The 15,814-nt window shown below is 39.7% G+C and overlaps 1 protein-coding gene across 1 annotated transcript in view; it reads left to right on the top strand.

Annotated features, from left to right (window-relative positions):
* cep126 (centrosomal protein 126) overlaps positions 1-12,191 on the top strand; it is a 105,567-nt gene extending 93,376 nt beyond the window's left edge. The window contains exons 9-13 of the mRNA XM_078222781.1: positions 3,452-3,527; positions 5,201-5,203; positions 8,639-8,848; positions 10,461-10,522; positions 10,958-12,191. Coding sequence (XP_078078907.1) covers positions 3,452-3,527; positions 5,201-5,203; positions 8,639-8,848; positions 10,461-10,522; positions 10,958-11,068 — 462 coding nt within the window. The 3' untranslated portion in view covers positions 11,069-12,191. The remainder of the gene's footprint in view (positions 1-3,451; positions 3,528-5,200; positions 5,204-8,638; positions 8,849-10,460; positions 10,523-10,957) is intronic.
* Positions 12,192-15,814: the final 3,623 nt, after the last annotated feature.

Genomic DNA, 15,814 nt, shown 5'->3' with positions numbered 1-15,814 from the left:
TCCCTTCCCCCTCACCGATCACAGGCAGAGTGGCAGCGGATCCCCCCTTCCCCTCCCCTCCACCGATCTCAAGCAGAGAACCATTGGACACTCAGCACTTATCTCCTCACTAACTGGAGTGCTCGAATCGGACTTTTGTAGAGCATGTCTGTTTCGCGCCGAATCTGGATGGGCGAACGTGGTGGTAAAGGGGAAAGTGCCGGTAAGGTTGGGCATGCAGCCCATTAAGTCAATTTAAATGATGCAAATGCATTTAAATGGCCGTTGCGCCCGTTTCAGGCGCAGTCCCGATCGCAGCCATTTTCGGGCCTTAGTAAAGGGGGAACCAGCACGGAGGCGGGCACGGGTCACACTATTCGCCTCACACCGATGGTAAAATAGGGCCCAACGGGTTGAATGCCATCTTTATGTGCTTCTATGTGTTCCCATTATATGATTGATGTTATGATTACATGGATATTGGCGAGTTGAATAATCTCATTAGCGATAGACAGCATGGTTTTGTACGAGGGAGGTCATGCCTCACAAATTTGGTTGAGTTTTTTGACGAGGTGACAAAAACGATTGACGGGGGAAGGGCCGTGGATGTCGTCTATATGGATTTTAGTAAAGCGTTTGACAAGGTCCCTCGTGGCAGGCTGGTGCAAAAGGTTAAATCTCACGGGATAAAAGGTGAGCTAGCTAGATGGGTGGAGAACTGGCTTAGCCATAGAAGACAGAGGGTAGCAGTGGATGGGTCTTTTTCCGGTTGGAGGTCTGTGTCTAGTGGTGTTCCGCAGGGCTCTGTACTGGGACCTCTGCTGTTTGTGATATATATAAATGATTTGGAGGAAGATGTAGCTGGTGTGATCAGTAAGTTTGCGGACGACACAAAGATTGCTGGAGTTGCGGGTAGTGATGAACATTGTCAGAGAATACAGCAGGATGGGCGGAGAAATGGCAGATGGAATTTAATCCAGATAAATGCGAAGTGATGCATTTCGGTAGATCTAATGTAAGGGGGAGCTATACAATAAATGGCAGAACTGTCAGGAGTATAGACACACAGAGGGACCTGGGTGTACAAGGCCACAGATCCTTAAAGGTGGCAGCACAGGTGGAGAGAGTGGTGAAGAAGGCATATGGCATGCTTGCCTTTATTGGACAGGGCATAGAATATAAAAGTTGGCATATGATGATGTGGCTGTATAGAACATTGGTTAGGCCACATTTGGAATACTGTGTCCAGTTCTGGTCGTCACACTACCAGAAGGACGTGGAGGCTTTGGAGAGAGTACAGAAAAGGTTTACCAGGATGTTGCCTGGTATGGAGGGTCTCAGCTATGAGGAGAGATTGGGTAAACTGGAAAGAGGGAGGATGAGGGGCGACCTAATAGAGGTGTATAAAATTATGAAGGGCATAGATAGGGTGAACAGTGGGAAGCTTTTTCCCAGGTCGGAGGTGACGAACACAAGGGGTCACAGGTTCAAGGTGAGGGGGGCAAGGTTCAACACAGATGTCAGGGGGACGTATTTTACACAGAGGGTGGTGGGGGCCTGGAATGCACTGCCAAGCAAGGTGATTGAGGCGGACATGCTGGGATCGTTTAAGACTTATCTAGATAGCCACATGAACAGACTGGGAATAGAGGGATACAAACGAATGGTCTAATTGGGCACATGAGCGGCGCAGGCTTGGAGGGCCGAAGGGCCTGTTCCTGTGCTGTATTGTTCTTTGCTCTTTGTTCTTTGGTGTTTGTAGGATCACCAGGGCAGGGTCTGTCCTTTGTGTTTCAGGGTCTGTCCTTTGTGTTTCTGGTGTTTGCCTTGGGCGATACTGTATGGTCTGTCCAATTTTATTGTTTGTCAAATTTTCTATCATAGTTTTATATCTGAATGGAGTTAAGAGCTAACCACATTAAGTGTTTTTCTGGAGTTCCATGTCGGCCAGACCGAATAAGGATGGAAGATTTCCTGTCCTGCAGGACATTCATGAATGAGAAGGATTTTTACACAATCTGGTTATTTTATGATCATAATTAAGGAGATGAGCGTTTTATTCCAGATTGATTAATCTTTTGAAATTAAATTCCTACAGCTGCCTTGTGGCATTTGAACTCGTGTCTCCAGAGCATTAGTCCAGGCTGTGGGTACTCGTCTGGTAACATTATCACTATGCCACTATCCCCTAAAATTAATGAATTTAATACTGCCTTAACAGAATGAGGAAAAGCAGCAGCAAACACAAAGTTAATAAAAATTGGTAATGATGGAAATAAAGGAATTCAACACATTGGGGAGAAGATTCCCAAAATATGGATGTGCAGTTCATTAATTGAAAGGGCCTTTGCATATCAGAAAGATTAATTAAGCATGAATATCTAAATTTCAGGTAAATAAAATTAAAGATTGGGTTTTTCTTGTGGAAATGTAATTAATTAAACAGCAGCTCAGCTTTGGTAGACGATTGAAGTAGATAAAACTTGACATCTAACCATAGCTGCTGATGGATGGCTAAGCTATTTGTGGAGCAGATCTGCTAAAGTTTGTGACTCTTGGGTGCTGTGTCAGGAGAATGACTGGGATTAGAGAGAATAAAATTTTCACATGAGTAGAGAGGCCACAGGAAATGAGTGTCAAGGGCATAACTATAAGTTATTATGGAGGGAAATATTTAGGGAGTATTGAAGGAATGATAAATTCAGAGAAGACAGGAAATGGAAATTACAGAGGGTAAGAATCATTAAAGGTGGAGGCTATAGAGGAAAAGAGGAAGGATATCCTTGGGTGAAACTCAGGCTGGGACTTGGAGAGCAGTAGAAAATAAGGGTATTATAACAGAGGTGAGTGATTTGGAACAATGTGAGGTGCTGGAAAGAGGACAAGATGCTGGAGGAGAATGGTGAAAAATTGAGATGTGATCTGGAAATAGAACCTATATCATTACCACATCATAAAGGAAATGTAGATGATTTGCAATGCAGAGAAATTAAATGCAGAACTCACAGCCTGGGGAACATAAATGGTCTATAAATATATGTGGATTTCTGGGTCCCTGAACCAAATAGATTTTGGTTTAATTTATTGTTACTTTAAATTTCCTGCTGTATATATGGTAATATCTTTTGCTTTCATAACTTTAGCTGTGCAGTGTAAAACTATGTCAGAAATGTATTTAAAATGATCTCTTCACCATGCAACAGTAATGAAAATTTGTCTCCATCAAAATACCAAGTAAAATAGAATTTGTATTGAACATACGATCATTTGTATTAGAAATAGTGCAAATATTAGAAATCTTCCCCAAAATTTCTTTCAAATTAATTACTTTGTTAACCTACCACCATTAACTGCTCTGAGGAACTAAGAGAGGGAATTATACAGACCAAAATTGCATGGTAATTTTGTAAAATTATCGTAACTATAGTGGCTATCATAACTCAGAGGTTGTAAATTATTTTTTGTTTTTCAGAACATCGAGATTAGTCCACTTCCAAGTGCCTTTGATCCAGTCCAAACAATAAATGCTGTTCAAAACACTGAAGAAGGTGCAGTTTATACTTTATGTAAAATAACAGATGTTGGCTTATCAAGTGCAGACTGCTTTGAACATATGCATTCTTTCACTGATAACGCATTCTGAATGCTGACAAGTACAGAGATAATCATTAGGTGTAAAAGAAATAGTGACTGGTATTGTCTGTACATTGGTTTATCAGACCAATCAACAGCTAATTTTACTTTGTAGAAAGGTATTGATTGTCCCTTTTTCATTCCAAACAATAAATCTAAATTGCTAAGACTTCTGATAGTTCAATACAATACTACTTTAATTAGGGCATTAATGTTTTATCTTCATTCTTTTTAGATTTTTGTGCATGTTTTAGTTATTTTCTTGATCAGTGCTTTTACTTGCAACAGGTAGGTCATGTCTGACTAATTTATTGAGATTGCTGAGGAGGTCACTGACATGGTGGATAAAGAAACACCTGTGGACTTTGCGTCTATGGACTTCAGATGACTTTTGATAAGGTTATGCACAAAAGATTATTAGCAAAAATAAAAGTGGATTGAATTGCACTTGTGGTAAGGGTCGATAACTGCTTATGAGGTGAAGACGGAGAATAGGGTTAAAGAAAGCAATAAATAAGTACAGAAAATGTTAGAAATACTCAGCAGTTGAGGCAGCTTTTGTGGAGAGAGAAATCAAGGTAACATTTCAAAAGTCAATGACCTTTCATCAGAATTGGAAATAAATATAAATGTAACAGATTTTAAGCAAGTGCAAAGGTGGGTGGAAATGAGAGGTGCAGGAAAGAACAAGAGGAAAGGTATGCAATAGGGTGGAAGGCAGGAGAGAATAATTGATGAAGGAAAGATGGTACAACTTAGAGGAACCCTTATTGTATTTCTGGGAAGGAGGGAGGGAGGGGAAGGCTGAGGGCAGAAGTGCAGGAACTTGGACAAACACAATCAAGGGGTCAATCCACCATGGTGAAGGAGAATCCTTGGTTGAGGAAACAGCTATATTGGAATCACTAATATAGAAGGTGACATCACCAGAACAGTTGTGACAGTGACGGAAAAAACTGGCAATAGGATATGACAAAGTGCAGTCAAATAGTTGTCAGTGTCAGTATGGGAGCCTCAGATTTTCACTAATATATATATTCATAACTTGGTTGAAGGAACTGAGACCTGTATATCCAGATGGCACAAAGTTAGGAGGCTGAGTAAATTTTAGCAGCAGGAAGGATGAAACCATCCCGTTGGATCCGTGAAAGACAAAATGGAATATTTCATGAATGGTGAGAAACTAGGAATTATAGAGGAATGAAAGGATTTAGGTATCCATGTGCCCATGTTGTAATTTATTTCAAAGGTGTTAGAATACAAAAATAAATAAAAAATAATTAAGTTATGCAGAGACTTGGATAGATGTTACCTGGAGTATTGCATTGAGTTTTGGGCACCAAATGTCAAGAAAGAAATTTGGATTTTAAGCAGGGTGCATTGCACCACATGATACCAGGACATGAAGAGCTAAATTGTGAGGAAAGGTTGCACAAACTTGGTTTGTATTCCGCTCAGTTTAGAAAGTTAAGGAATAGTATAATCAAGAACTTTAAATTGATAACGAGATGCCATAATGTAGCAACAGAGAAAGCATTTCCTCTGGTGAGGGAATCAAGCCAGTGCGGGCATAATTTTAAAGTTACAGCTGGTCTAGTTAGGAATTAAATCAGAAATTAGCTACACACAAAGTTTAGTATAAAATCCTCTCCAGACCATTGAAAGACACAACAGTGCAACTCAATGTGCAATTTCAAGGCCAGTACTTATATTTTACAGCAGGATTGTTGCCACAAATTTAAAACAAAGTGAAGGATTTTGAGCCCCCAGTGAGGGTGAGCACAGAGGAAGGTGGGCACAAATTCGAGTCACTGGCCAGCATGCTGGTTTACCTTTACAATCCCATCAAAAATGGCAGGGTAAGGGCTGCAAGTGGCAAACAGCCAATTAGGGATCATTGAACGCCAATTAATTTTCCAGTTGACTTCTGGGCCTCCTGAAACATCAGGAACAGGGCAGATACTGGGGCAGTACCCCAGGCAGGCTTTGGGTGCTTCCCTGTCTACTTTGCCTCAGCTGCAGCCATTGGCCACCCTGTAGTGGGACCCCAACTCCACAATGGTGATCGGCTGCTGAAAGGATTTGTTAATGTAAGTATTAAAGAAGATGGAGAGAGAAGGATAGGGGGGGTCAGCAAGGACAGCAAGGGGTTGCTGTGCTGGCCAGCATTCGAGCTGGCCAGTGATCCAGAGACCCATAATGCAGGGCTACTGCACATGCACCAAACTCCACTTTGACAGATCAGCACATGTGCTATGTTGCCAGCTTCTCCAGCGGGAATGTGCCCATCCCACAGATTTTCAATGTGAATCTCACTAAGACACTCTGCAGTTCTCAGAGTGTGAGAGATTCATTTTGAACATCCTGCTAAAAAGCCAGCAGGAGTTTTTACGGGAATTCGGCACTTAGAATTTTTTTGGGAGTATTGTCTTCCCCAGATGTCCATTAAATCCTATTGAAACAGCTATGCCCCAGAGAAAACATTGTTTTATGGACAGCTCAGGTTTTTATCTCTACGGTCAATTTCACAGTGTTTTTATGCAAATTAAATGTTTTCAAAGGTTTGTGGTTTTGATTATTGATACTTCAAAGAATCTGGATGATTGACACTTTTATTTGCTTGTAAGGAAATAACTTTCTTTTCTTCATAGGGGAAAGTAATGAACAAATTACTTTTTTCAAAGCTTTTGTTTAGCACATCCGACTGTCACCACAGGGTCATTGGTCCAAATTGTGTGTAATGGGGTAATGGGCACAGAAATGCCATAGATTGGCATAGGGGGCATGGGTGGATGGAAGAGAACAGGTTGACAAAGGGGACATGGGGGCCATGCGAGTGGGTGGAAGTGCAGATTTGGGCATGAGAGGTCAAGGGGAAGGCAGAACTTGGCATGAGGACATGAGAGGTCATGGAAGGATAGTGGAAAGACAGAACTTGGCATAGGGGGCATCAGGTACCATCGGGTGTGGGCAGGGGTATGATGTGGTATGATGAGGCATGGGGAGTATTTGGTGGTAGGTTAGTGATAAGGGATGGATGGCCTTTGTATTTTAATTTTAGCTGGGACAAAGCCCCACAGCAGTGAGGTGGGTCTTTTCAACCGCCGCCACCCCTCACCCCACCGCTCTCTCCAGCATTGAAGTTCCTGCCTTTATGGACACTTTCTCCAAAGGTGGGCGGGCCAAACCGGGAATTTTCCTGACTCCCACTATCTGCCTTGAGAATGAAAATCCAGGCCAAGATCCCAGTTGAGGCTGAAGCAGTGCTTTATAAAATTTCACCATAATCTCCTTGCTTTTGTACTTTATACCTCCATGAATAAGCTTTTTTAACCACTTCTCAACCTGCTCTGTCACCTTCAGCGATTTGTGTACACATAACCGCAGGTGCCTCTGCTCCTGCACCGCTTTGGAAATGTACACTTTACTTTCAATTGCCACTCCTCATTCTTCCTACCAAAAGTAACACTTATTTCTTTGCAATAAACTCCATCTGCCTCATGTCTGTCTGTTCCACCAGCCTTTCCATGCCCTCTTGAAGTTTATCTCTATCCTCACAGTTCACAATACTTGTAAGTTTTGTGTCATCTGCAAATTTTCAAATGTTACCCTGTACACCAAAGTCTAAGGCTCAGGTTTTTGTCCCTGGGTTGGCTTCGAGATTTCCCAGCTCAGCAAACCCAGTCATTAAAAATGGCTGCCCAAAAGTCGGATTTTTGGTTGGGGTCAGAATGTGGGGGTGAAGGCTGAAATAGAAATCAGGACAGGTGACCTTGGAATGGGTGCAGAGGTGGGCTAGGAGACTCTGACTCTGTGTTTAAAGTTTAAAAAATGATTAAACAAATGAAAACCTTCTAGTCTTCACTCCTTCCGCCGCCGTCCCCCCACCCCACACAACTCCCTCAGCCCCATCATGCCAATCCATACCCTACACAAAATCACAATGTGCTACCTATGCCAACCCATTCCTCCATCCATTCTCAAGGCCTCTCATACCCTTATGCCTCTTACCCATTCCCTTCATACCCACTATGCTACAACATATCCCCCTCCCACCTCCCTTTGCCCTTACCCCATCTACATCACCTCACCTAGTATCCTTTGCTACTTCCTGGAGAACTTGACATTTCCAGTGAATTTGTGTTTAAAAAGATCAGGCCTCCTCTCAGCTGGTCTGCTCTGTCCACTTAGGATTCCCACAGCTAGGGTTCAAAAATCCCGCTCTGTGGATGATTTAAATGTCCAGCTGTCGCAGTAATGGGAAATGCCGTGCTCAACAACAGGACTTAGAGATTGCATCCATTTCCTGCAATGGAGAGACTGCCTATCATGGCAAAAATCTAAATCATTAATATACATCAAAAAGAGCAGGGGTCCTTTCAACCCCTGGGGAACCGAAATGTAAAACTTCCTCCAGTCTGAAAAACAACTGTTCACCAATACTCTGTTTCCTATTACTCAGCCAATTCCATACCCATGTTGCTACTGCCTCTTTTATTCCATGAACTATAAGTTCACTTACAAGTTTGCCAGTTGAGTGGCACTTTATCAAATGCCTTTTGGAATTCCATGTACAACAAACACATCAACTGCATTACCCTCATCAACCATCTCTGTTATTTCATCAAAAAAAACAATCAAGTTTGTTAAACCCAAGTTGACCTTAACACATCCATGCTGGCTTTTCTTAATTCATCTGTATATATCCAAGTGACAGTTAATTGTGTCCTAAATTTACTCGGTTCTTTAAATGGTACTGTCAGAATAAAACCTCATTTCACAACTGGGGAGGGTTGTGTTGTTAAACTTTATTAGTTTAAAACAAAAGCTGTCAATTCTAATAATGTGGTGAGTTTGGTTTAATATAAAGAATATAAAGTTCCATTTTAAACTAATATAAACTTTTACTTGTCCCTCATTTTCTACCAGGAGTTCTAACTTTCAATTTATATATTAATAGCATTAAAATTGAAATTTTAAAAGCTGAATAAGATTAACTGTTTTTCTTTGCTTATCTCCTCAACAGTTTCAGAAAGCACTGAACAATTTATGCTAGCAGAAAACCTGGTAGAAACATCTGCTGTAGACAGTGACATCTTGGATGCTATGGAAGCAATAGAGACTCAGCGATATAGTTTTCTTCAAAACAAAGTACAACGATTAGGCCTCAGTGCACTGTCATTTGAAGAACAAAAGCTTCTTCAGTCATTAGACCGTCTCAATCAAAGATTGCATTGTAAGTAACTTAATCTAGGAACTCTTGAACTAAAACTTGCCCAATCGTATGTGAGGAATTCTGACCCAAGTGGATTAAACCTTTGAGTTAAAGTTCACAATTTTTTTGAGCTTTACTTTGATAGTTTTAGTTCAAAGTGCCATGTTATGCTATATCATGGATGTAAATGTAGTACATTGTTCATCTAAATGAGTGATGCAAATATTGCAAGTGGAATTTGAGGTATCGTGACCTTTCTGCAGGTTTAGCACACTTGCCTAGCTCCCCTGGCTGTGACACCACTAATCCTAGACAGATTAGAGATCATTATTAGATAGTTCCCCTGTCATTACACCTGGAGACCATGTTTCTAGCTCTACGTGACTGGGATTGATTTTACTTACATAATTTGTATGTAACTATCCTCTGCTCACTGCATTTTGCTGAAAAAATGCCAACTTTTGTTCTATAACTATCTGCTACTCTACATTTAACTGGAAAAAAATCATCCTGCTTTTAGTGAGAGACATTATTGTTATTTTGATCCTAGGTTCTGTTTGCTGTAGGTTGGGTTAAATCAGTTGGCTAGATGGCTAACGTGTGATACAGAATGATACCGATGGCCTGGGTTCAATCCCCATACCAGTTGTGTTAGTTCATGGACACTTGCCTCCTTGTCCTACCACATGGAGTTGTGTACCTCAGGCTATATCTAACCAATTATCTTTCTCTAATGGACTATATGCAGCTTTTTTATTGCATTTCCTATCAACAATCCTAAACATGAATTATAGTGTTGGCTGGGATTTCCTCTCGTGACTTCTAGTGTGTAAATTAATTGGGTTATCAAAAGAAAGAAAAATTGCTTAGAGGGGAGACTTTAGATATTTTAGCCACATTGATCAGGTGTCCTCCTTGGCAAATAGATTGAGGAAAAATACTAGAAACAGGAAGAATATTGGGCTGTCCTACATTCCTGTTAAGAACTAAATAGAATAGATGCAATCAAACAACCGACAGTAATAAAATTACTAACTATATATATCTAAAGAATGTTATTTCCAATGAATTATGCAGAAATAATACAGATTACTCACACAGGAACTAAAATATACTCTTATTTTTACCCTCCTCTTCTGAAGGCAGCTGGAGTTGCCAACTGAAAGTATAAGTTACCAAGTTATTCAGCCATGAGATTTATTAAAGCCAACCTCAATCTCACTCGATGTCCATTTTTGAACAGCAAAAAGGGCAGCAATTTTTCCAACCCAAAGACAGTGAAGATAACTGTCTGCTACAATTTCTACTCTGCCTGAGAATAATCAACCCAGCATAGAATAGGACATGGGCCTGTCTTGATATGTTAGGATTATGACACATAATGCTTTGCATATGTCATTAGGAAGGATCCATGCATTCAATCTTTATGTTGTTTCTCAAGGGCTTGTTGGGGCGATGAGAAGTTTTCTGCTAAAGTTATGGCATTCAGGAAACCACACCTGAAAATTCAATCCCATTATAGTCGCAAAATAATAGTTTAGATTGCCAGGAAAACTTGGTTTCTTACAGAAAATTCAGACTGCAATATTTATGGAAAGTTAAAAAACTGCTTTTCTTCTTCAACCTCACTTAGATATCCAAGAAACTGTTCAGAAAAGTCCATCTAATGGCCTTACACAGATTTCATCTCCTTTTGTAAGTAGTGTGTCCTCTTCTGCTCCACGTTATTTCTTCCAACTGCCTTTCGCTGTGCTAATTACCCCTGATGATGATGTTGTACCCAATACTCTGAAATGTCACCAATACATTATTTGTAAATCTGATGAGTTAGTATCACATGTTTTCATTGAATGTTACCCAGATATCGAGCCAAATATTAATGGGGTTAGACCTGCTTTTAACTACAGTAACAATGATGGGAGGAAGCAGTGATTAGAGGGCAAGATGGATAGCGGAGCCCATTTGCCAGCCAGCAGAAAAACAAAATGCTTCATCCCAATCTACACTATCTGACCTTCACCGCCTACCAATATCATATTGTATTACATTATCATCCAACACATTCATGCATGTGAATTGTGCAAATTATGTTATTAATAAGGCAACATTCCTGTCAAAATTTTCTTTTAGATCATGTCAAATGGTGTTTCTGGCTCAAGGTCCAGGCCAGGGCAACCCTTTGGTGGCACACAAAAACATCGCAGCCTTGTTACTGATGCACGCATTCAAAGAAAATATTGAAGAAACGAGACTAGCTGACCACGAAGAGCTGCACAATTGTGTACTATGGACTTTATTCTGAGGTGAAAATGTTAAACATATACCTAAAGTTTAAAATGCACTTTAAAACAAAATCAATGTTTATTTTAGAAAGCTGTTACCTCGGTGACAGAAGGTAGTGAAGTTTACCAACTTTACCTACTGTATTTCTCCGCATTACCATTGAAAATATTAGTAAAAAGTGCCTGAAAAATCTATCTGATTAATATGACAGTAAAATATTTTTCCCTATATATAGTTCCTGGTGTGATTGTCATTGGATGATTGAACTAAGAGTAGATATGAAACACTACTTATTGAGTCATGTTGCTGTAGTGTATACTGCTTGCACTGAATGTAACTGCGATGTTGGAAGTCACAAGCAGGTTAGCCTGTTTTGCTGTATGAAAACTTGTTATCAGGGATGGGTAGGGGAGACAGGAAATAATTTTCCCATGACTATTTATGGACAATGCAGACTTTTGTCTTGCACAACTACAATACTTAGTTTCTATAAAGTATCATAAAGGTGGCATTGACAAACCAGATATAATTGTTGGAGCTATTCCAAAAAAAAAGCAGTGAGGATGCTGCAAACTGATTCCAACTTGCAAATCTATCAGATTCTCACTTAGATTTGTTTTCTTGATTCATTAATTAGCAATGAGTATTCATATCCATAATCTGAATAGAATAAGAACAAAATCAACTATTAAAAAAATTATGTAAAGCAATAGATATTAGCTTTGACCCAAGCAAGGCGATTTGTTCATTTAATCATTTACCTCATTCATGCCTCTGAGAAACATATCACACAAACACCCGTTTCTGTCACCCTTTCACTGTTCAGTGAAACTTAGCATTCTGCCCCCAGTGTCAAAATAGATAGTGGGCTATAATTTGAAATTTAATGGCATATGCCATGTATTAGGTTTGCTCTTGCACACTTAGATTTTAATTTTTTTCCATGCTCTGAGTGCAAGCTGATAATATCACAGTGAGAGAAACAACAAAGGAACTAAGAAGGAGATGCAAATTAGAGTTGGTGAATTCAGTGTCAAATCAAGTACAAAAACAGAAGGAAAGAAAATTGGATTGAGAGAGTAAAGAAACAAAAGGAAAAGAAAAACATAAAAATTACAGTTTGCCCTTTTAGAATCTCAACAGTGGAAATCTGAAGAAGTGATACTCCATACTTAAGTTTCATTATTGACGAGATTGATTGACAATAATTAACAAGGATCACATTCTTAAAAGTTTAGTTAGACTGAAATGGACAAGACCTAGCTTTCCATGATGTATTTAGTTTGTATTTATCATGAAAATACTGCAACTTCACACCATTCTTTTTTTAAAGCGGCATCTCGGCCTTTTGGCTAAGGTGCAAATGAGATCAAGCCTTGGAGGAGGTGCAATGCCTACTCCAATCAGCTTGGATCCTGTAGATCAAGCCAAAGACAGGAGGTGAGAGTCCTGTCTTGTCAGGTTGGATCGGGAATGTCTCACTTGTTGAGACTCTGAATTGGACTTGATTTGATTGAATTGGATTTTTTTAAAAACTTCACACCATTTAATGGATTAGAATGAGAGGGCTGATAACAAGATGCTGTAAATGTAAAGCTGATGGTTACGCAGACAGCTTATAGATAACTACATTTAACAGCACATTTCCTTGCATCTGAAATTGTTGTACCATTTGCGCATAAAGAAACATTGAGGGCCATTACCTTCATTGTTATGTTGTTAAATTTTGGTGGATGCAAGTGTGATCAGTGACCATAAAAAGAGATTCTGGAACTTTGAAGTAACTTTCTTTTCTATAATTTTGCCTCTTACCTTTGCTTACTGAAATTATAAAAATATGCTTTGCCGTAGTATAGTGAACAGAAGGTATCTTCCTATATCTCATCATTGTGAATAATTTTCATTTGCAAGCCTTGTAAAAGAGCTAGTAAGTGTCAACAGGCAAGCTGATTTGTGGGGCCACCTTTGCTTGTTCTTTTTTGACATGCACACATCCAGCACAAATAAATGAATAGCAATCAGCATTGGAAACTTGAGGTGCCTGTTTATTCAGGGACATGAAAGCCAATTGTATCATCACTGAGGTATACAGAGATACTTCTTTCAAAAGGGGAACATTTTCACACGCTCATTGTAGAATATTCTGTATTTTTAAATTAGTCAAGATGCAGAAAGTATCTATTTGAAACACTTTACATTGCTGATTGTTCTGTGGGAAAGTAATTAATTGTTAATAATCATAGTTTTGAGAGACAACAACCCCAGTTGTTGCTCTTTCAATATTTTGTAATATCTTTCTCCTTCCAATTGATATATAATGACGAATGACTGTTTAGTTGGAAGCTAGATGAATCCTAAATATTAATTATAAAATGGTGCAATATTTTCAACTTCTCACTTGAACAAAGCACAAGCAAATTGCAAAACGTGCAAATTGTAAAGGTGTGTGTGTGTGCATGTGCATGCTTCCATGTGTCTTTCTATCTCAGTATAAAACTATGCAGAACTGCCATGCTTCAACTGTGGTCTCAGTGGCTGTTCTTAATAGTAGAGCTGAGATAGATTCAAAAATCAGGTTCTTCCCTTTGATCAGAAACTGTGCAGGATTTTCTGGCCCTTTCCACCAGCGGGACCTTCCAGTCTCACAAATGCCGACCCTCACGGTGGGTTCCCTGGTAGCGCAACCGGCAAACAACACAAAACGTCATTAACATCGGTGGGACCGGAGATCTCGCCGCCAGTCAATGGCGAGCCGCCTCCGCTGCCGGAAAACACGCCGCGGGTGGAATGGGGGAAATCCCATCCAAAGTTTCTGAGCTATGAACCAGAAAGGAATAATTATCTTGACTGATTATCTACATATCCAAGAGTTTTTGGTTAATGGGATGGCGAACCAGAGAGTGACACTTTCTGAAACATTTTTTTTGGTGCAGTCGGCTCATGCGCCTAACATGTAAATATGTGAATATAGTTTGATTTTTATAATGACAAACTGAAGTTAAATATATCCTTTAATATGCATTGAATTTTTAAAAGTGTATTTTGAAAATGATGTAAACAATTTAATTTAATGTTGTACACTTTCCAAGTCACTAAGATGTACAGTGGTATAGTCATAAAATCAAATTTAAGCCTACATGCATATTTAAACATGTAAACTTGAAGTTACTTCTTTGTTACATTTTGATCCTTACCACAGTGTTGTGTGTATTGATCCTGCTTACAAAGTTTTGTTTGATCAAATTTGTTGTGATTGTAACCTTATACGCTTGTATATTTATGCTTTATTTGCTAAATTATACAAGCTCAGTTGTGAATGTTGCTGGCTGATTGTTGTTTTATTTTTGATACGTTGTGTCATCTGAACTGTATTTCTCTTTCTTTTGTAATTGTGTAATTCCTTTTTGAAAACTACAACCAAAATATCCACATACCTGATAATCATCTGCTATGTTTTAGGTAAGGGAGATCTAGAGTATGAAATTGGATACCAAAGCAGTTATTTGTTGACCTAAAATGTTGACAATTATGTTAGCAAGGCAGTTTATTCCAACTCTGTGTTAGAGTTCAGTTGCTTTAATATTATAACACCATCCAGGGACTATTCTTTGAGAGTATATTATTCTAAAACCCCACCTTCACGAAACATTTTGCTGTTTTACCAATGAATGAAAAATGAGCAGTCAAACCTCAGAGGTTGATTCCTTGCCTCTTCTAATGAAAAATGATTGCTTATATACACAAATGTGTTTAGATTGAGATAACTCAATAAGCCAGGTTTATAATCTGTTGAAACTGAACTATGTTGGAATTCACAAATAATTTCATGATCATTTCCTGAAACAGAGCAATTCTGCATCACGAAATGCAATCAAGTTGTTGAAGGAATATTTTACTCTGTCTTGCCAAGAGGTACAGTCAGTTTTAGATTTTCGACATTTTGAATTTTCTCTTTCTCTGCTGGATTTTTTGTCAGGAAGTGGGTAGCGGGAATTGGGAAAATTTCCAGCTTGGTACACCAGCTTCAGGGAAAACATGCTTTGAAAAGCATGATATTCATTCCTGAGGGGGAACGGGAGAATGGTTGTGTGCTGGAGCCAGGTGCACTGACTTTGGATACAGATTGGTGGTGGTCACAGGTGCACTGCCTTTGGATACAGATTGGTGGTGGTCACAGGGGCTGCTGAACATCGAGGCAAGCAGAATAAAAGGCCCAAAGGCCCACTTCAGTTCTCTGGGACTTCATCCAGTTGTTTTGCTCAATATTAGTCCTCATCCTTCAAATCTTCTCATCCACGCACCAACCTCCCATGCTGCATGCAAGTCATGCCATCCAATGCCCCCCGAGAGGTTCATGGCCATGATAACCTTTACAGCCACTGGCAATGTTGCCTTCACTCTGTTCTGAGGTTGTAGGTCTCCCTGCCACATTTCTGAAATAACCTCCTCAGCTGAGGCATTGCACACAATGTTCCTCACTTAGGGTAGGAGACTGTCTTCCTGAAGACTCTGGGCAGATGTCACCTCCTTCTAAGAGCCCTTCTCACCCTCATCCTTCTTTGAGCACTTGCCCTCCACTATGTTGTGTCTGATCGTTCTTCATGTGCAGACTAAGAGGGATGGAAACTATAGCACCCATGACTGGGAGCAGTAGTTTGAGCAGTGAGCCTAATGCATCAGTCGTTGAAAGTAAGCGCGCAGGTA

This window comes from Mustelus asterias, chromosome 10 (assembly GCF_964213995.1).
Source record: "Mustelus asterias chromosome 10, sMusAst1.hap1.1, whole genome shotgun sequence".
Classification (NCBI taxonomy): Eukaryota; Metazoa; Chordata; class Chondrichthyes; order Carcharhiniformes; family Triakidae; genus Mustelus; species Mustelus asterias.
The sequence above is the reverse complement of the archived record's forward strand: the minus strand, read 5'-3'. Positions and strand labels throughout refer to the sequence as shown.